The 19,705-nt window shown below is 52.7% G+C and overlaps 1 protein-coding gene across 5 annotated transcripts in view; it reads right to left on the reverse strand.

Annotated features, from left to right (window-relative positions):
* The window catches only part of NFATC2 (nuclear factor of activated T cells 2), a 139,944-nt gene that overhangs the window by 62,992 nt on the left and 57,247 nt on the right, over window positions 1-19,705 (reverse strand). For all 5 annotated transcript variants that reach the window (XM_060620312.3, XM_060620321.3, XM_060620326.3 and 2 more), the window contains exons 4-5: window positions 15,153-15,355; window positions 13,968-14,140 (exon numbers count right to left, since the gene is read on the reverse strand). In XM_060620312.3, the coding sequence (XP_060476295.1) occupies window positions 13,968-14,140; window positions 15,153-15,355 (376 nt within the window). The remainder of the gene's footprint in view (window positions 1-13,967; window positions 14,141-15,152; window positions 15,356-19,705) is intronic.

Consider the following 19,705-nt stretch of genomic DNA (forward strand, 5'->3'; position numbering starts at 1 on the left):
CTTCCAACAACGCATCTTGTTTTCACAAATCAAGGGACAGGTGTCTATTCTCCCAACGGGGAGGAAAGGCGAATGAGATTTGATCTTTATTTTACATAAAAGGAGGGCAAGTCAACTTTTTCATAAGAGCACCCCTTTGCCAGAGAGTACCCTCTCCTTGTGCCCCTGATGTTAGCAAACGCTTGAAGGGACCATGCATGCTGACTCTAGGACCCGGCTCCTGCAGAGTTCAGACATAGTCGCTTGGCAATTCCCTGGCAATCCTGAACTCAGTCTTCAAAACAACATCATCTTGCCCCATCACCTCTCTGACCTCACTTTCTAGGATCCCCCTCCTTGCTCACTGTGTTCTAGCCATGCTTCTAGAATGTTCTCAATGTCCCTCAAACACACTCCCCAACTCCTATTTTTGCACACTTGTACTTTCTAGTCCCTCCCTCTCTGGAAAGTTCTTCCTGATGATCTACATGGTTTCCTTCCTCACTTCTTGCAGGTTTCTCCTCCGGTGCCCCCTCCTCAGGGAGGCTTCCTTACCCCTACCCTTCCATCCTCCCACCTTGAAGGTAAAACAGCAGTACACACCCCGACTGTCTGTGTCTCTCCCCTCCCCCTTCCCCTTTATCTTGCATGACCCTGTTTTATTGGGTCACCTGTCTTTCAAATCTCCCCACACTAGAATGTAAGCCCCAGGACAGAGCTCTGTACTGCTGTAAGCCCAAGGCCAGGAACAGTGTCTTCTTGGATTTAGTAGGAGGTGCTAGGGATGAATGGACAGAAGGATGGATGGATGGACAGATGGATGGATGGATGGATGGATGGATGGATGGATGGATGGACAGATGAATGGATAGATGGATGAACAAATGGACAGATGGAAGGATGAATGAATGGATGGATGGATGGATGGATGGATAGATGGATGGGTGGGTGGGTGGGTGGGTGGGTGGATGGAGGGACAAATGAAAGGATGGATGAATGGGTGGATGGACACAGATATGGATATATCTCAATATATCTTAATATGTACGTACATGGAAGTCTCTCTATATCTAGATCCTCATCTGTATCTATAATGAATGAAAGATGGAGAAACAGAACAGGTCTATGCTGAGTGTTGAGTCACAACGATATATGCTCACAGCAACTTTCTGAGGAAGGAAGTATTAAAATTATTCACATTTGCCTGGGGAGAAAACTAAAGCTAAGAGAAGTCAGGTCAGGGTGTGTGGTTAAGCTTAGGTCTGAATCCTCAGAAGATGGTTTGTCCAGCTCCAGAGGCCCCAGTCCTTAGTCACTGCAGCCGGCCACTGATTGTTCTGGAATGCAGGCTGCAGGGAAGAACGAAGACCCTCTCCAGCCCCCTTCCCTGCACAGGGTGAGAAACACATCCCAGTCAGCGAGAGGGACTCATCTGCCCGGGCCTCGCCTTAGCAGCGTGGGCTGACGAGACCGGCCCTCCCCTTATGAGTCAGCCTGAGCTCCTGGCGTTCCTCCCAAGCCCAAGAACCGGGCGGAGGGCCAGCCCTTTCCGTGCCAGGGGCCCGAGGACCTCCCCATCCGGGAGCTGGGGCGGGCAGCAGCCGCGTGAGGCCTGGGGGCCCAAACCTAACCCTTCCCTCCTGGCCGGCCTGGACCTCCAGGTGGCGAGCACGCCCCTCCCCCGATCCCGAAACCCGCTCCTTCAGGAGCAGCCGTGCAACTGGCAACATTTCAGGAGTCTACGGTGGACCCGCCAGATGCTCCCAGACACTTCACCTTGAAAGTGCAACCCGATGACTCACAATGATCCCCTGTCGGCTTCACCCCATCCCTGGCTCAGCCCAGGGACCAGCCAGCCAGTGCCGAGCCCAGGGGCTGCCGGTTCAGAGCATACATTCAAAAGGCCTCTCTGCAGAAGCTGCTAATTTCTCCCACATGGGCTGGGTCATTAATCCCTTCTTTCAGTATAGGAGTTTTGTAGGACTTCCTAATTGAGCTGCCACAAATGGAGATTTATGAGCAGTGAAGACACCAGTTGCTTCGCCTGGAAAAGCAGGTCCCGACTTTTAAGATCTGCCTCCGATGAGTCTGGGGGGCAGCTGGGGGCTTCGGGCCCCAGGAATGGGTGCCCCCCCCCCCACCAGGAATGGGGAGCAAGAGCCATCCCTCCCATTCTGCAGGTGGAAAGCCTGAGTCATCACTCCTGGGCAAGCCAGCCAAGGGCTCGCAGCCAGCCGGGCGGGAGACCGGCCGTGGCCGTGACTCTCGGCGCTGGGTGGGAAGCTGGCCCGGACGGCTGCTCTGTGAATCACTGAGCACTGCTGTGAACACAACGGACTGCTTCTCCTGCAAAGCCTTGTGGTTTTGACCAACCAACTTTTTTTCCCTCTGCCTCATCTGCATTTCCCACCCCTTCTCCTTATCTGAAGGAAAACACTCTTTTTAAACAGAAGTTTAAAGAGAGAGGATGACGAGAGTCCAGCCCAGCTCCCTGTACTTTCTTTTGCCTCCTCTCCAGTCCTGAACCCCAAGTGGGAACGCCAGAGTCACCGTGAGCTTGTTAGAAACGCAGGGCTATGGGCCCCATCCATGTGAATGTTACGCACTGACCAAGAGGCACTCTTAGCTCTGGGGGCACATTAGAACGAGCCAGGAAGTTTAGAAAGTACGGACACCCAGGCCCTGATTGTAGAGCAGGGGTTCTCAGCCTGGGCACTACTGACCTGCGGGCTGGACCCGCGTTTGCTGTGGGGCTGTCCTGTGCCCTGCGGGATGTTTAGCGGCATCCCTGGCCTCCACTGGATGCCAGCTGCACCCCTCCCAGTTGACACACGGAATTACCCCTAGATATAGAGCTGGATGGCCCCTGGGAAGGAGGGGCCCCAAATCGCCCTTGGATGAGAACCACGGACTCCAATGGTCGGAGGGGAGGACCCCAGCCTACATTTTTTTTTTTTTTTAAAGAATCCTTAAGGCTTCCAATGGGCCCCACAAGGTCTGATCTGCAGCACCATCATGGCAGGATGATGCAGGACCCTGGGAACCAAAGGAGAATTCTGTTTCCTGCTGCTTGGGCTCTGGGGTCAGAAAGCCATGGTTTTCAAGGGTTTGCCTCCTGTCACCTCCGTTCTGTGCGTCCCTGGGCAAGTGACTTCACCTCTCTGGGTCACAGATGCCGCCTAAGAGTACCTGCCCTCACGGGTGTGCTACAAACAGTACGAGACAACATAGCACATGTCAACATGGACGCAGTCAGGACAGACCTGGGAAAATGGCTAATGTCCATAACCCAGCTATCCGTCCACGGACGAATGGATGGCTGACGTGTGGTATACCCATACGGAAGGACGATTCAGCCATGAGAAGGAATACAGGCTACACCACAGATGAACCTTGAAAACCTTATGCTAAACGAAGGGGCCAGACACCAAAAGACAACTATTCTGTGCTTCATATTCACAACGCTCAGAATAAGGGCATCCATTGAGAAGGAAAACGGACAGGGGTGCCCAGGAGTCTGGGGTTTCTTTTTGGGGTGGTGGACAGGCTCCGTACCCATACGGCTGGTGGTAACACCACCTCGTGAGTGTCCTCCACACCCCAGAACTGTAGTCCTCACGGCAGGCTAAACGGTAAACTGTGTTAGGTGTATTTTACCACGACAAAACAGGACAAACACAAAACCATTGAGTGTAAAACAAAAGCACTCAGCCAGGGCCTAGCGCGCGGTAACCATTCGAGAAACTATTCTTTAACGCTGTTAACTTCCAAACTGCCGCTCTTTCTTGCCCAGCCGTTTTCGAAGTATTTTCTCATCTGTTCTCGTAACAGACCCTTAAACGACGGCCCTGCTGGAGCACCGAGGAAGGCACTGTTCATGACACTCGAGAAACTGAGAAACAAATCCTAGGCTACTCAGCTCCATCCAGGGGCGGCCCCAGCTTGGGTGTGGGCTAGAGCGTCGGGCGGTCCTCGGTCCTCGCTCGAGCGACCCTCGCGTGGGCTTCTCCAAACCTGGGTCCCCACCTGTAAAGTGCAACTGTTCCCAGACCCCCCTCCCAGGCCGTCCCGAGGCATCCACGGGAGAACGCACACGAAGCGTCTCTGCCTCGGTAAATTTCAGCCAGCAAGGTCACCGACGCTCAAGCCTGTGGTGTCTCGAGTACGTCCCACGCGCCAGGCACTGGCTGAGTGTGGCCGCCTTACAGTCAGTATTTCGCCAAATGTGTGCCGACCACGTCCCGTGTGTTTACACGGCCCGTGTGCTCTGGGCGCTGCTGGTCTTGGTGGATCCCGAACCACTAGCTAGGATTTCCCAACCGTCACTGCCAGAGTGTCTCCAAGTAAGGTCCCCAGGTCACCTGGTTGGAGGAGGCGCTTCATCAACATGCAGCTACGCAGGCCACCCCTCAACCCACTGCACCCGGAGCTCCTAGAATTTGCATGTGAACAATCTTTCCAGGTGACTTGTTGCCCACATTTGTTTAAGAGCCAACTTTGACTCTGAAGAGGCCACATCCGGGCAAGGGGACCTCCTCCAGGGAATGCCCCTGCATCCTCAGAGAGCCCAGAAGCAAAGCAAACAAAGCCAATTAGCCTCCGAAAGAGGAACTGAAGAGAGGCAAACAGCAAGCAAAATTACCCTCCTGGGGTCCGCTTCTTCCTCTCTCTCTGATGCAACTTCTCACACCTACGGCTGCTAATTGGACCGACACCACCCAGGACCTGTGGGAGGGCTCTCAGGAAGCCCGGGCCCACAGCAGCCCCCATCAGCAGCCCCCTGACTCTCCTTCAGCCTGTCCACCCTTAGAGAATCTAAACCACCCAAACCGGTTACCCTGCACTGTTCTCCCCCCAGACCAGGGGCCGCCATTTTAAAGGCATCCCGAGGGCCCCGCTCTCGCCTGTGGGTGAAGTCTAGGCCCCCCGTTCCAGCTTAAGCTTCTAGGTGGCCCTCACCAAGAGACTTCCCCAGGCCTCCCCCCTGCCCCCAGATTCTGGCACGTCATAAAGGGGCTTGGGGCTCCTGTGTTTTACGAGCTCTGAATCAACAGGGCACTGTTGGTTTAACCAGTTTGGGTGTTTGCTTTTACCAGCAACAGTGGCTGATGGGGAGCGGCAAAGCGGTGAGGGGAAATTCTCACCGGCGTGGGGTCCTGCGGGGTCTGCCCGACTCAGCCTGGAAACGGAACATTTCTGCCTGCCTGTCTAGGATCCGCCCCGTCACTGGGGTGTGTGGCCAAGAATTACGATCTGCCCGAAAAACCTCAGGAGACAGGCAGGAGAGGCTGGACAGAGAAATCTGATGCCACAAAGTAGGTGGATTCTGCTCATAATAGCGAATAATTACAGCTGCCATAGAGAGCGTCTCGGTTTCCAAGCACTTCACGTATACATTTTTGTTTGTATTATAACCCAGGTGAAGAGGCAATTTGGGGCCGTGGGTAAAAGGCTGCTGCCTAAGTCCAAAGCCCAGCTCGGTGACCTCCGAGCTTTGGGACCGTGGGCAAGTCCCGTAATCTCTCTGTGTCTCTCTTTTCTCATCTATAAAATGGGCATAATCAGAGTACCGGCCTCATGGGGCCGTTTGCAGATTAAATGAGTTACACGAATGCAAGCTAGACGGTGGGATTCCACTACCCTGAGAGGCCCCTTTTCGGGAAAGGCTTCCCCGTGGGAAAGCCGCCAGCCAGTCCAGGCAAGGAGGGGCCTCCCGGAAGCCTCGTCCCGGCCGAAGCCCTGACCACCCCTGGCCACGGTGCTCCGGCTGCCGCACACCCTTCTCGTGTCTCCATCAGGCCGCCGTCGTTGGCTGATGTATTCCGGCCCGGCTCAGAATAAGGTGCTGACTCAGACCTGGCCAGAGACCGGCCCCTCAGGCCCCTCGGCCCCTGCCCCGGACATTCCCCGGTCTTCCCTGGGAAGTGGGAGGTGGGACAGCAGACCCCAATGCTCCCTGCGTGTGGGGTCCACCTCTGTGAGGGTCCTGTCGCCACTCACACCACAGGAGTGGGGTACCGTGGGCACGAATACACGGGGTCCGCCGTGCATGTGACCACCTTCTAACTCCAGACCTCAGGGGGCCTCAGCTTTCTCACCTGGAGTATGGGACAGTAACGTGTGCCCTGAAGGGCTGGTGTATCTCAGCTCATCGAACCCACAAAGCTCGTGGGCCATCGCGGGAGCTACTTTCTTGCTCAATTACTATCCCTTTCCAATGTGCTAGCGGGGACATTCCCACGTGTCTCCATACAAGACCCTCCCCCCGAGAGCTGCAGGCCTCTCCGTGAGCTGGACGAGTGTCCCGGTCACCGAAGGACCCAGGCGGCCTGGACGGGGGAAAGGACACGGGTGTCACCCCCAGCTCTCCCCTTCTCCTTGCCAGCCGCGCGGCCGCAGCAAACCCCAAAACTCTTCCGAACCTCAACCCCCTAGAACAGGAGCTCCACGAGGGGGGCGTTCCGGGCCCCCGACACTCGCTGGCAGGTGCCAATCCAGCAATGTTACTGAGTGCACCAGCCGAGCCAGTCCGCGAGGCGAGCCTCACCGTGGAGCCAAGTTCCGACACGCGAGGGTCAGGGGCGCCGCAGGCCTTCGGTCGGGGCGGTGATGCCTTCCCTGCACCTGTGTGACCGGCTCGGTGAAGGGCCGGACGCTCTGTCTTCAATCAGCGGAGAAGCCACCCGGCTCCTGCCTTCCCACCCCCGCGCCCGGGTCTCCTGCACGCACCCCCTGGCCCACACGCTCCTCCGGCCAGGTCACTTTCCAGGTCCTGTCTCAGCAGCAGGGCGTGTGCTTGGGGCCGGCACGCCTGAAACAATTGGTGTTTGTTAACCTTGGCAGGCACAGAGCGGCCGTGAGAGGCCCAGGCCCAGGCAAGGGCCTCTGGCTTCGCAGCCAGCAGGTGTGAGACACCCCACGAGACAGGCGCTGGGTTGGCCTGTGGTGACCTCGGCTGGCACCTGCCGTGTGTACACGCGTTCGTCTGGCCCCGACGAGAGCCGAGAGACACCTAGTGTTACTGTCCCCATTTTACAGATGAGGAAGCTGAGGCACAGAGCGGTAAGTGACTTCCTGGGACCAAAGAGCCCGTAAGTGGCAGAGGCATTTCTTTGAACCCAGGCCCACACCTCAGCACTACCCTAGCCGGCTTCTCCCCGTCACACAGGCTTCAACGTTGCCGGAAACGTGGCTTCTCAGTCGTTGCTTAAAAGTCTCCTTGGAGGGCAGGGGGCTGACAAAGGCCTGGCCTAGCCACCCTCCGCCCGATGCCCGAATGTCGCCCACGATTTACTGCTACAGCGCCGCGGGGAAGGCACGCGGAGCCCTCGGAGGGTCGCCGGGCTGGTCTCTGGCTTACACGACACGAGGCCAAACTTTCAGTTCCAGCCCAAATTAATCTGTCACTCGTGACCTAACTCAACCTTGGGCGTCCCGAGATCCAGCACGATGTGGAGGTCACGGCTGGTTTGGTCCCTTACTAGCTGTGTGACCCCGGGCAACTTATTTAACTTCTCCGTGCTTCCGTTTTCCCGACTGTAAAACGGGAACGGCCACTGAGCTCAGTGTTTTTATGATGATTCGGGGGCAACACAGAAGGTGCCTGACGCACAGCAGCTGACTGTGGTCACTGTTCCTCTTCCTTCACCTCTTCCCTGCCGGGTCCCCGTGGCCTCCTTCCTTCCTTCATTTGGCCTTCAAGCATGTATGAGCATCTGCTATGCGCCAGGGACCGCGCTAAACAAGTTTTGGAACACGCATCCCATTATGTCAGCCCCCTACTTAGAACTCAAGCCTTCCCATGTCACTTTGAACAAAGTCCAAGTCCCCAGCTTCATCTCAGACTTCTTCTGATCCGTATTCACTCCACATAGCCTCCCCAGCTGCCCTTTTTTCCCCTGAAGATGTAGAACTTATCTCTGCCTCAGGGCCCTTGCACTTACTGTATCCTCCAGCTGGGCCATGCTCCCCCACCGCTCAGGTTCAGATTAATAGGCCACCTCCTCCAAGAAGTCTCCCCTGCTCAGCACACCCAAGGCTGCTGCTGCTCAGCCCTCCCCCCAAGTCACCAACGCATATTTTCGTCATCACACTTCACTGTTGAAAATGATGGTTTTCATTATTTAGGGTGGGTTTTCCTCGCTAGAATGTGGCCTGCACGAGGACCGGGACTTTTGTCTTGACCACTGTTTTATCTTATCCCCAGTGCCTAGGACAGCGTATCATGCGCTCCAGATGCGTTTTCAGTGGAAGAATCCACGTTAAGACGCCCACAAGAATTATCGAGGTCCTCTCGGCCTCTGGCAGAAGCAGGTGAACGAGGTAAGCAGCCCTGCTTCACGAGAAAGGAGGCAATATGCCAGTCTGGTCCCGCTGCTTCTAAGATTTTCACGAAGCAGTGCCGTGTGATCGCCCGTCTCCCAAGCCAGACCTACAAGAGTCAAGTGGGGCAGAGAAGGAAAGCTGGCGAGGGAGGGGAACACGGTCGGGTTGTCCAAGTGCTTGCTTCCAGGAAAGGGCATCCGAGGTGGGTCAATCTGGGGGCGGTGAATGATGGACCCCGACCCTCCTCACCCCAGACACCAAAATTAGCCTGAGATGGAGTGCATCCCTAAACCTAAAACCCAGCATCAAAAAGCTTCTAGAAGAAAACGTAAAAGGATACCTTTGCTTCCTTCAGACCGGTAGAAATTTGTTGGGGGAATGCAAAGAGCACTAATCCCGAAAGAAAAGAAAATGATACATTGGGATTTAGTCAAAATAAAATATTGACGCCCAAGCGTGGACCGGGGAAAATATTCATCCTACACACATCGGACAAAAGGCTCCCACCCAGGACGCATGAACAACTGACACGTATTAATAATAACAAGAGGAGTGACCCCATCGCAAGAGGGCAAAAGCTGTGCACAGACAGTTCAGCAAAGAAGACACCGGGACAGCCAGCAGGTGCACACGCCGGCACTCAGCATCGTGAGCCACCGGGCAAATGCAAATCACGCACGAGGAGGTCCACTTTCTGCTCCCGGAGTGGCTCCCAGTAGAAAAGACGGGCAGAAGCCAACACCAGTAAGGACGTGGGGCAGGTGGAGCTCTCATGCACTCTGGCACAGAGAAAATCATTTTACGGTTTGGAAAATACATAAACTAGAGCATAACCTTTCCCCGTGAACCGGCCATTCCATTCCCGGGTGTTCACCCAAGGGCAGTGAAAGCATTTGGATTAGAAGGTTCACAGCAGCCAGAATCACGTGATAAGAGCAATGGCTCTCAAAAGCACCGAGCTGATGCTGGGCGAAACCAGCCAGACACAAAGTACACGCTGTCCAATGCCATGGCGTGAGGTTCTGGAACAGGGAAAGCTAATCGCTGGCGATAGAAATCAGAACGGTGGTTGCCTGTGTGTGGGGATGGGGGGGGCGGCACTGGCTGATGGGGTGTGAGGGCCCTCGCAGGAGGGAAGGAAATGTGCCGCGTCTCCTTGTGAGCGGTGGTTACGCAGGTCCTTTGAATTGTTGAAAATCACTGAACTGAAGACGCATGCTCTGTGTCATTTGTTGTATCTCAATTAGAGCTCGGTGACACACAGTGATGTCACAAGAAGGGAGGCGCTGAAAAGAGCATGTGAGAAAACCCACTTTCTGGTCTACACCATGCACCCATGCCCCAGTGCCTACACAAGGAGCAAAGTGGATTCCTATTCTGTGCCGGGAGTGGGCAGGACTTGGTGGAAAACTGCCTTGGGTGTTCTCTCGAAGAACAGAGAGGGGCAGGGAGGAGATTCCCAGAGAGACGCTCATGGGACAAGACCTTTGCACCTGCCAACAGCCCCCTTCTGCTTCCTCGTCACCTTCTTCTCGCGCTGGGCAGCCTGGAGAGGCTGGCGTTCACTATTTTTGTTTTAAACAAACATTTTAGAGATAGGTGTTATGTGCCAGGCCCTGGCTGATGCCTTCTGGTCTCTGTCCTTACAGGAGAGAGACCAAGGAGTAAATTGGGTTGTCAGCACAGAGCGGGGGACCTGTACCTTGTGGGGTCGGGGGCGTGCGTCCTCCCTGAGGGGCCATGGACACAGCAACCTTGGATAAGGAGGAGCCAACCGAGGGACCGGAGGGGGCAAGGTGAGCGGGCCCCATGCTTCCCAGCACATCAGAATCACCAGATGACCTCCAAAATCTCTCCACGCACAGACCCCACCGCAGACCAAGGGACTTGCCATCTTTGGGGTGGGATTCGGGCAACACATTTGGGGGTTTTTTGTTTTGTTTTTTAATAACTCCCCAGGTGGTGCCAGCGTGCGACCAAGTTTGAGAACCAGCGTTCTGGATGGAGGTGACAGTGTGGGCAAAAGCCAAGAGAGAGGACAGAGAAAGAGCCCAGTGGATTTGGGAACTGAGGGGCAGAGGCGACTGAGAAGTCAAGAAATGTAGCTGAGGAGGAAGGGTCATGGGATGAACAAAGCCCCAGGTACCCAGAACCTCAAACGTGGGTGTATTTGGAAATACGATCTCTGAAGGCACAAATAAGGTAAAACTGGAGGGTGGATTGTGCAGGATTAGCGGGGGCCCTGAGCCCAGTGACCGTGTCCTCATAAGAGACAGAGAAGGACACACAGACAACAGGGTCACGTGAACAGGAGGCAGAGACTGGAGTCACGGACCCACAAGCCAAGGAGAGTCAAGAGTGCCGGCCGTTGCCAGTCGCTAGGAGAGGGGCCTGGAACATCCCCCCTTCAGAGTCTTCATTAGGAACAATCTGACGGCCACCTGGATTCTGGGGTCTGGCCTCCAGAACCCTGAGAGCAGAGTTAGATGTCTGTCGTCGGGGAAGACAAGCGTGTTCCCTCCTGAACTCTCCCACGTTCCCAGAGAAGCCAGGGAGACCCGGTTATCCGTCAGGACTGGGAAGGGGTGGGGACGGCACCCAGAGCCAGGCGGACTGGAGAAGCTTCAAAATCGGCTCTGCTGACAATCAGGGAGGGGACTGAAGGCATCTCCTTGGCAATACTGAACGTCTCGTGGAAAGAGAAACGCACAGAGCACCCGTCGATGCAAAGGTGAGGTTTGACCTCTGGCGTGCTATGCATCAACGTAAGGAATCTACAAGTCTAGCAAATCGGCCTACTTTCCCAAGAGCGGCCTCCAGGGTTTGTCCTTTTTTTGCTAGAATCTGAGAACTCATCCCTGATTCCCCAAGACGTTATATAATCAGCACCTCCAAAGTAAGGTAGCCTTGCCAATAAGTATGAGTCCACTGAATGTTTTTCTTACCAGCTCACCCTCCCCAGGGGGCATATACAAAGTCAACTAGTCAATAAATATTTATTGAATATCTCCCGAAGGATCATCACTATGTGCTACGGACTAGTGGTCAATATTTACTGAATATCTAATAGTAAGCCCATTAGTCAATAAATATTTAGATTAACGATCAGGCACCAGTCTTGGAAAAGAGAACAGAGGTGGCAATAAAAATGACAGAAGATTCTGGGTGAGAGAGCGTGTGGCCTGCTGGTAGTTCGGTCTGGCCCTGCAAGAAACGGAGGTGTTCTAGAAACCATAAGAAGGTATTTCACAGAACCAGAAAGCTGGAGACCCTAGCTCTACTGAGTAAAAAAGTGAGTGAATCACTTTACCAAGAAAGCCTGTTTCCTTATCTGTCAAAAGGAGGTAGTTGAATCAGCCAAATATAAAGAAAAAAAAAAAAGCCCACGTTCAAGGTTCAAATGACTTCACGACACCCTGAAGATCTTGCTGGAGGTGCATGTGGTTCAGCGCTGATCCTTCAACTCTCAGATCAACATGAGATACATTGACCCGAGGGACCCAGAGACGGAGAGGAACAGGGACTCTGGCGTGTGGTCCCTCCTGAGGCCGCCTGCTCCCCACCTTGCTACAAACCACAGCCCCATCCTGTCGAGTGAGTCACCTGCCAGAAAAAGGAGACCTTATCTTCTCAAAATCCCCCAAATTACTGAGGAAGAGCCCGGGTTTCCTTCCCAAAACATCTCGAGATGTTCAGAACCAACACCGTGGTGAGGCAGCCACTGTGCCCAGCACTCAGGGGACAGGGGTGGGGTCTGCTGGGTAGAGGAGGGGAACTCCAATGTTTCTGACATAGTTTTCAAATCTTGTTTTCCCTTGTTGTGTGCTGTTGGGTCTTTCTCTTCTAACGTCAGAGCAGAGACTCACCACCGTGTGTGGCCCGATCCACATGGTGACTCCCGTGGCTGGAGGAAATCCTAGGGCCCCTCCATCTTTTTTCCAAAGACCGACCAAGACCAACTTCTGGCTTCTCCCCCCAAGAGGGCCCACAGTCTCTCCTCACTGGCTTTTAATCCTGAGGGCCAGGGGCGCCTGGGTGGCTCAGTCGGTTAACCGTCTGACTTTGGCTCAGGTCAGGATCTCACAGCTCGTGAGTTCGATCCCCACATCGGGCTCCGTGTTGCCAGCTCAGAGCCTGGAGCCTGCTTCAGATTCTGGGTCCCCCTCTCTCTCTGCCCCTCCTCTGCGCGTGCGCTCTCGCTCTCTCTCTCTCTCAAAAATAAATAAACGTGAAAAAAAAATTTTAATCAATAAATGAAATCCTGAGGGCCGGTCTTCCCCAACCCTTTCTGCCTAAGATATTCATGCTTTTCCTTTACTCATTAGTGTCTGATTAAGACTCCCTCTGATTAATCAAAGCCACATGAAGATTTTCTCTAATCCACACGGTATTTTGGATTTGTTGCTGCTTTTTAAAAATCAGGAGATTTGGGGTTTATCTTAAAAAGCCAGAGGATCCGGCCACCTCCGAGTCTCCATGCCCACATGGAAATTCCGGCTGGAATTGTAGAAGGCAGGCGCTTTCAGGTGGGGAAGGTGCCTTCCTGGTCCCTGGTCCCCACCACTCTCTGCTGGCTGCACCTCCACTCATCCGTGTGACCTCCCCGGCCTCTCTAGGCAACTGAGTTTTGTGGCACACAGTTATGGTAAAATGCCCAGTAAAAAGGAAACAGAATCCCGAAACATAATTGCATACGGAACGCGATCGTAACACCATAAAAACTACTCTTCGAAGAACACAGAAATAACATAAATGGCTTTTGTTTCTGCAACAACGTTTACTGTTTTCTTCTCTGTGCTTGGACGCATGGTTTCTAAACTCTCAAACACTGAGCGGACGAGAAGCTTTGCCAGGTCTAACTGCAAAAACCAATTATGCAACTTAACTCAAGTACCCGTGACTGAGCCCAAAGCGCCTTCTTCTTTCAAAGCCCGATGAGAACTGAGCCGCGTTTCTGCTCAGAGCCCTTCCACACGGCAGATCTCGGCCACTGCACACGAGATTTGAAGTTCCTCTGCATTTTGGTTTGGGCACAGTGGGCAGATTCTCAGTGAATAGGCACGGATGGGCCGAGGGTGATAGCAGGGGCTGGGGGGGAGGGGGGCAGGGCACGGTCGTGCGTGCCAAAGCTCCTGTCCCAGTCCCAGCCCTGCTGGCCCTGGGTAGCCAACCCCTCATCTCTCCCCCTCCCCTTCTGTAAAACGAGCATCAGCTGTGGCCAAGAACCTCTGTAATATTCGAGGAGCTACTGACTGCTGGACATTCAGCATCTTGACCAGCAGAGTCACCGCTCAGTCAGCGAGAGCCACTGAGAGGCAAGGGAAAGGAAAAGAGGACACTGGGTACAGTAAACTCACTCCAACTGCATCTACCTTTTTTTACGACCCAAACATTTATACGTTTTCGAATCCTCTAAACAAAGCCGGAGGCTACTCGTTAGCTGTATTATTTTTTCATTTCCTGTGAGGCCACAAAACCTTCCACAAGCAAATGAGAGCGGAGGGAAGTCGCTCAATGTGCTCTGGGTCTGGGCCCTCTGGTCATCTCGGGCCCCCTGTCGACCCCTGCGGGTCCTGCGTATTCTTGCTGAGCACCTGGCCAGGGGCGGAAGGTCACGTTCAGTATACGCGGCGAAGGCCGACGCTGCCCAGCGCCCAACTTACAGCATTCGATGGGGTTGGATGCAGTCTGCAGGGAGATGATCCTCCCGCTGGCCTCTGGAATGTGCACCCGGAAAACCAGCCGCACCCGCGTGTTCTTCCTGCCGATGTCCGTCTCGCCTTTCCGCAGCTCGATGTCCGCGTTCCTCAGCTTCAGGATGCCCGCACAGTCAATGCTGCGAGGAGGTTGAGAACCCCACTTAGAACTGACCATGTCGGTGAGCAGGCAAGATCACCCACAAAACCACCCAAGTCAGTTAACCAACATGGTTCCACCGCCAGCCACCGACGGGGAGGTGGGCGGGGGCGGGGAGAGCGGATTGCAATCCGCCGATCGGGATTTCAGCCAGGAACGGATTGCCCAGACGGGGGTCAAACACTCACAAAGTCACTAGAGAAATTCCCCGGTGGAAAGTACCTCCCTAGGGAACCTTTTCGGGCCAGTTTCTCTACTCTCAAAAGCGCCTGACAAACTCAAGTATGCAACTGGCAAAACTGATTGGAGACTCTTCAGTAGGTAAGAGGGGTGGATCAGCGTTAAACATCTTTAATTTGACAAAGGCACCGTGGTCACCAAAGACCGCGTTCTAGTCCTGAGGAAATTCACGCTCAAGTATGTGAAGGTAAAGAGTCGCCGTGTCTAACAGTTCGGGAAAAACCGAGGAGCAAAGGAAGTGACAAAGCAAACGTGGAAAACGTTCACAATCGGCAAAGCTGAGCGAACGGCAGACAGGGTCCTCTGTAAAATTCTCACCGTTTGCAAGTTAAGGTTATTTTCTAATAAAGAGATTTTTTTTTTTTTAACTCCAGTGCATGGGTGCAATGTTTCCCAAATTTGAGCTACACGCCTATTCCTTTGTGAGTTTCAACCTATCTGCGTCTTTAAAAATTTTCTTTAGCCCAAATACATTCTGACATGTAAATCAATTTAGCCTCATCCCAAGAAACATAATCCAAAGACGCATAGGTAATCTTTCTCCCAGCACACAAGAAAAGTATTTAGACATAAAGCTCTTAAAATAGAAACTTTTCAAACAAATCTCTGTGGGCCCATCGCAGAGTGGGAACCACCATCCACGACTCCTTCCACCAACTCAACTCCAGAGAGTCCCCACTACCAAATCCCTGCCCCTGGGTCCCCCTCACGTCCCCATAAAGACCCACCACCCTCGGCCCCCGAGCCCTTACGTCGCCCTCATGTTGTTCTTTGGCTCCAGAGGGATCTCCAGGACTTTGGTGTTGCCTACGATCTTCTCGTAGCTGGTGGTGGTGACGGTTTTTCCCGTGATGCGGTGCACCTGGTAGAAGGCGTGGGGCTTAAGGATGCGCTCGTCGGCTGTCCCAATGAAGATCTGAAGCCCGAGGGGCTTGTTTTCCATGTAGCCATGGAGCTGCGGGGGAGAAAACAAAATCAAAATATTACACGCCTCTAGCATGCAGGGTGCTGGCGGGTACAGTCCCTCAAAAACCTGAGAAGCTCCTGGGCAGCAGAGGGAGTGCAGGACTGCCCCACCACCTGGAGGAAAGGAGAACTAGGAGGAACCCTGGTGTCCCGCCAGAAGGGCTGCTCAAACAATGAATTACGGAGATCCTCTCCAAAATGGAGCCTTTGCGACTGTGAGAAGGTAGGAGATCAGAACTGTATTTACGGAGAAACAGCCGGAAATTGTCAGTGCTCAGCTGCCAGCAGGGTGGTGGGGAGAGTGTCACATGGTGGTGAGGACAAAAAAATAATCAGGAAAGATAAACCAGAGCTCTTGACACGGGTTGCTTGGGAAGATCAGAAGAAAAAACTTATGCTTTTTACATGAATATATTCTAATTCACAAGTTAGATTTTTTTTTCTTAATTAGAAAAAACTAAAGAGCAAGGCTAAAATGCCATCATTTGAGTCAAAAGAAAATTAAAGACTGGAGGAAAATGTGTGCGACACAGAACGGGCAAAGGATTAGTACACAGAATACATAAAGAATGCCTACAAGTGAATAAGTAAAGGACAAGATTCCTGGCCATCCTGTTTAAAACCGAGTCTTACCCCCAGTGGGTAGGACTATCTCCTTCCTTCTTCTCTATCTGCTTTTCCTTCTCTTTATCCCATCTAACATTATTACATAGCTCCTCAATTCCTTTTGCTTAGGTCCTTCTCCTACAACTGGACTATCACCTCTCTGAGGGCAGGTGTGTCTGTTTATTTTACTTGCCACAACATCCCTAGCACCCAGAATATTGCTGAATGAATCAACAAAACTATCCAACAGAAAAATGAGCAAGAAATTTGAACAGGCAACTCACTGAAAAACAAATGGTCATTAGCTTGGAAAAGACGTTCAATGTGACTTGTAAACGGGAAAATGCAAATTACCTTGGGATACCATTTTTTTGCCTATTAGAATGGCATGCATGTTGCTATTTGATACAATCACGTGTTTTACAGACGGCACACGGGCACTCTCTCATGCAGCTGACAGGAACATAACCTGCTATAACTATTTCAATTAAAAATTAAAACTACAGGGGCGCCTGGGTGGCTCGGTCAGTTAAGCGTCCGACTTCAGCTCAGGTCACGATCTCGCGGTCCGTGAGTTCGAGCCCCGCGTCAGGCTCTGGGCTGATGGCTCAGAGCCTGGAGCCTGTTTCCGATTCTGTGTCTCCCTCTCTCTCTGCCCCTCCCCCGTTCATGCTCTGTCTCTCTCTGTCTCAAAAATAAATAAACATTAAAAAAAAAATTAAAACTACATATGCCCTATGACCTGGTAATTCCATTTCTCACTACGTACCCTAGAAAAAATATCGTGCGGTCAGGAGTCATGCACAAAAATGTTTACTAAAACAAATGAAATATAAACAATTAATTACAGCAATAGGCTTCTGAGTACTATAAATCGTCCAGGCTAGGGGTGCCTGAGTGGCTCAGTTGGTTAAGCGTCCGACTTTGGCTCAGGTCACGATCTCATGGTTCACGGGTTCGAGCCGCGCACTGGGCTCTGTGCTGACTGCACAGAGCCTGCTTGGGATTCTCTCTCTCTCCTTCTCTTGCTCTGTCCCTTCCCAGCTCACTCTGTCTCTCTCTTAACATAAATAAACTTAAAATAATTAAAAAAAAAACACTCCAATCAACTGCCATAAGACAAAGTCTCCAAGGCAATGGAGGACGACATATGGTCCAGAATTGCTGTGTCCAACACAATAGATACAAAAACTAAATAAAATGGGAAATTCAGTTTCTCAGTCATGCTAGCCCCATTTCCAGTGCTCGGTGGCCACAGATGGCTAGTGGCCACGGCGATGGACGGCACAGATACAGAACACGTCCGTCGTCAAGAAAAGTTCTACTGGACGACACCGTTCCGGAAAGACGGGAGTCCTCTCGTGTCCTTCTAAAAACCATACAGAGACAGGCTGAGAGTGGAGCAGAGCCAGGTGACATCTTTTTTCATAAGCTGCCAGGCCGACACCCACAGCATTTCCACGTGTCATACACACCCAAGAGTTGCCCAAGGGCAAAGATGGAAATCCAAATCAGAACCTCTCATCTTTCTCCCCCATGCCAACTGCAGAACAGGGTCCTGTTCTGCACAAATCAAAGGAAGGAGGTCCGAGCTGAGAAGAGATTTTGTTTTTGTTGGTTTTGCTTTACATTTGGACCCAAGATAAACAGATTTCGTCACCTCCTCTCCTGAACTGATCAGGAGGCGGTAAACACAGCATCCCGCAGGGTGGAGAAGGAAAAGTAGGTAGGACAGAGAGTGAGCCCCGATGGTCTCAGTCCCTTCCTCCTCCCCAGGACAGAACAGCAGAAATTGCAGCAGCCTGGGTGTATTCACGGTAAACAGCCCTGAAGATAAAACACCCGAAGATAAAACCTGTCCCACCCCTGGGGGCACCTGGCTGGCTCAGTCGGTTCAGCGTCCAACTCTTGGTTTCGGCTCAAGTCATGATCTCACGGGTTCGTGAGTTCCAGCCCCGCATAGGGCTCTGCGTGGGCAGTGTGAAACCTGCTTGGGATTCCCTCTCTCATCCTCTCTCTGCCCCTCTTGTGCATGTGTGTGCGCGCTCTCTCTCTGTCTCAAAATAAATAAAAGTAAATATACTTTTAAAAAATCGTGTCACATCCCTACAGTTCTACCTGAATCCAGCCACACCAGTCCCAGCATCCATGCGTCTCCCTGGGATGATAACCACTTCCCCTAACTGGTCTCTTGCTGGCCTTTCACAGAATAGCCCAAGAGCCTTTTTCAAAAAAAAAAAAAAAAAAAAAAAAAGTGCAAATCAGACACAGACACTCCCCTGCTTACAACTCTCCAAAGACTTCCTGTGGCCTTAGAATAAAATCCAAACGTGGTCTATGAGGCTTCCGCTGGCCCAGCCTGTCACTTCTCCCTCCACCCCACTGAGTCCTGCCAAAACCAGCCACCTTCTGCTCCTGGAGCACACCCAGCTCTCTCCAACCTCAGGGCTTTTGCACAGCCCTCCTCTGCCTAGAACCCCCTTCTGCTGGTACAGTTCATTTTCAGAGCTCTTCAGATCCTTCCCGAACCACATTCTGTACTTATACCCAATGCTGGAGCCAGGTCTGGGGGCCTTACAAGACTCACTCGTTAAATTTTTAGAAATTTTAAGAGTCAGTGGGTGCCACTTTGGTAACTTGAAGTCCCCCACAGTAGGGATACCGATACCCCCAAAATTGGCAAATGCTACAAATCGAGGCTCTTTTTTCTTTTCTCCCCCCAGAGAATTGGATGGTCAAGGTTCGCTACTGCACCACTGGCACAATGACTTCATTACCACCTGAGATTTTCTTGTTTTGTTAGGTGTTTGCTTAGTATCTCTGTCCCCCACCGAAACACGAGGTCCATGCATCTTGGTAGCAGGAACTTTGTTTACCGTGTTCAGCGTGATCAGTAAACATACTGGATCCGTGGTCACCATCAACAACGACGCGTCAGCTCAGTGCATACCTCCCACAAGCCCAGCACCGAGCTCGATGACTTACGTGCGTCACAGCTCTGTGTAGGCTGGACCCACCGAGGCTTGTGCAAGACCAGCGATCTGTCCCAGTTAACACAGCTAGCACAGGACGGAGTTAGGATGTGGCTCTCACAGGGCTCTCAGGCCACCCTCTTAACCGACACATGCTCCGTGTCCTTGCCACCTGGGTCTACAGCTGCTCTGGGGTCTAGGACTACAGGGCAGAAATGCACGTCAGGAAACACAAGTAAGGGCTCAACTGTGAGATCAAGGGTGTTGGGGGAGCAAGAGGGGGATGGAAGGAGAGAAAGAAGGGCATCAGAAAATTCAGCACAAATAACGTTTCTCCTTTGTGGAGGAAGAAACGCACTCCTTTAAGAAGGACGTCTCTGCATTCCAGAGCTCCCCCTGGTTGGGTCGGACCAGCTACTATGGTCCAAGCAGATGGGCGCCCACCTCACTGAGAGGCCCCCTCTCCCAGGTGACACCGGAGAGGGCTCTGGACTCGGGAGAAAGAAGAAAGGATTTCACCCTCGGTCAGTCACAGCTGAATTTCAATCCTGCCTCGGTTTCTGAAAAGCTGTGTGACTTTGGAGCAGTGGCTCCGCCCCTCTGAGTTTCAAATGCTCCCGTAAAACAGGGACACCACCTCCCACTCCCCAGGGCTCTTTCAAAGACAAAGTAAGATGACTTCTGTAGGGTGCCCGTGAACCGAGAATCTTCCTGGTCACCGGAGGAGGATGACTCAGAACACAAAGGTGGTATTACAGAAC

This window comes from Panthera onca, chromosome A3 (genome assembly GCF_046562875.1).
Source record: "Panthera onca isolate mPanOnc1 chromosome A3, mPanOnc1 haplotype 2, whole genome shotgun sequence".
In the NCBI taxonomy this organism is placed as follows: domain Eukaryota; kingdom Metazoa; phylum Chordata; class Mammalia; order Carnivora; family Felidae; genus Panthera; species Panthera onca.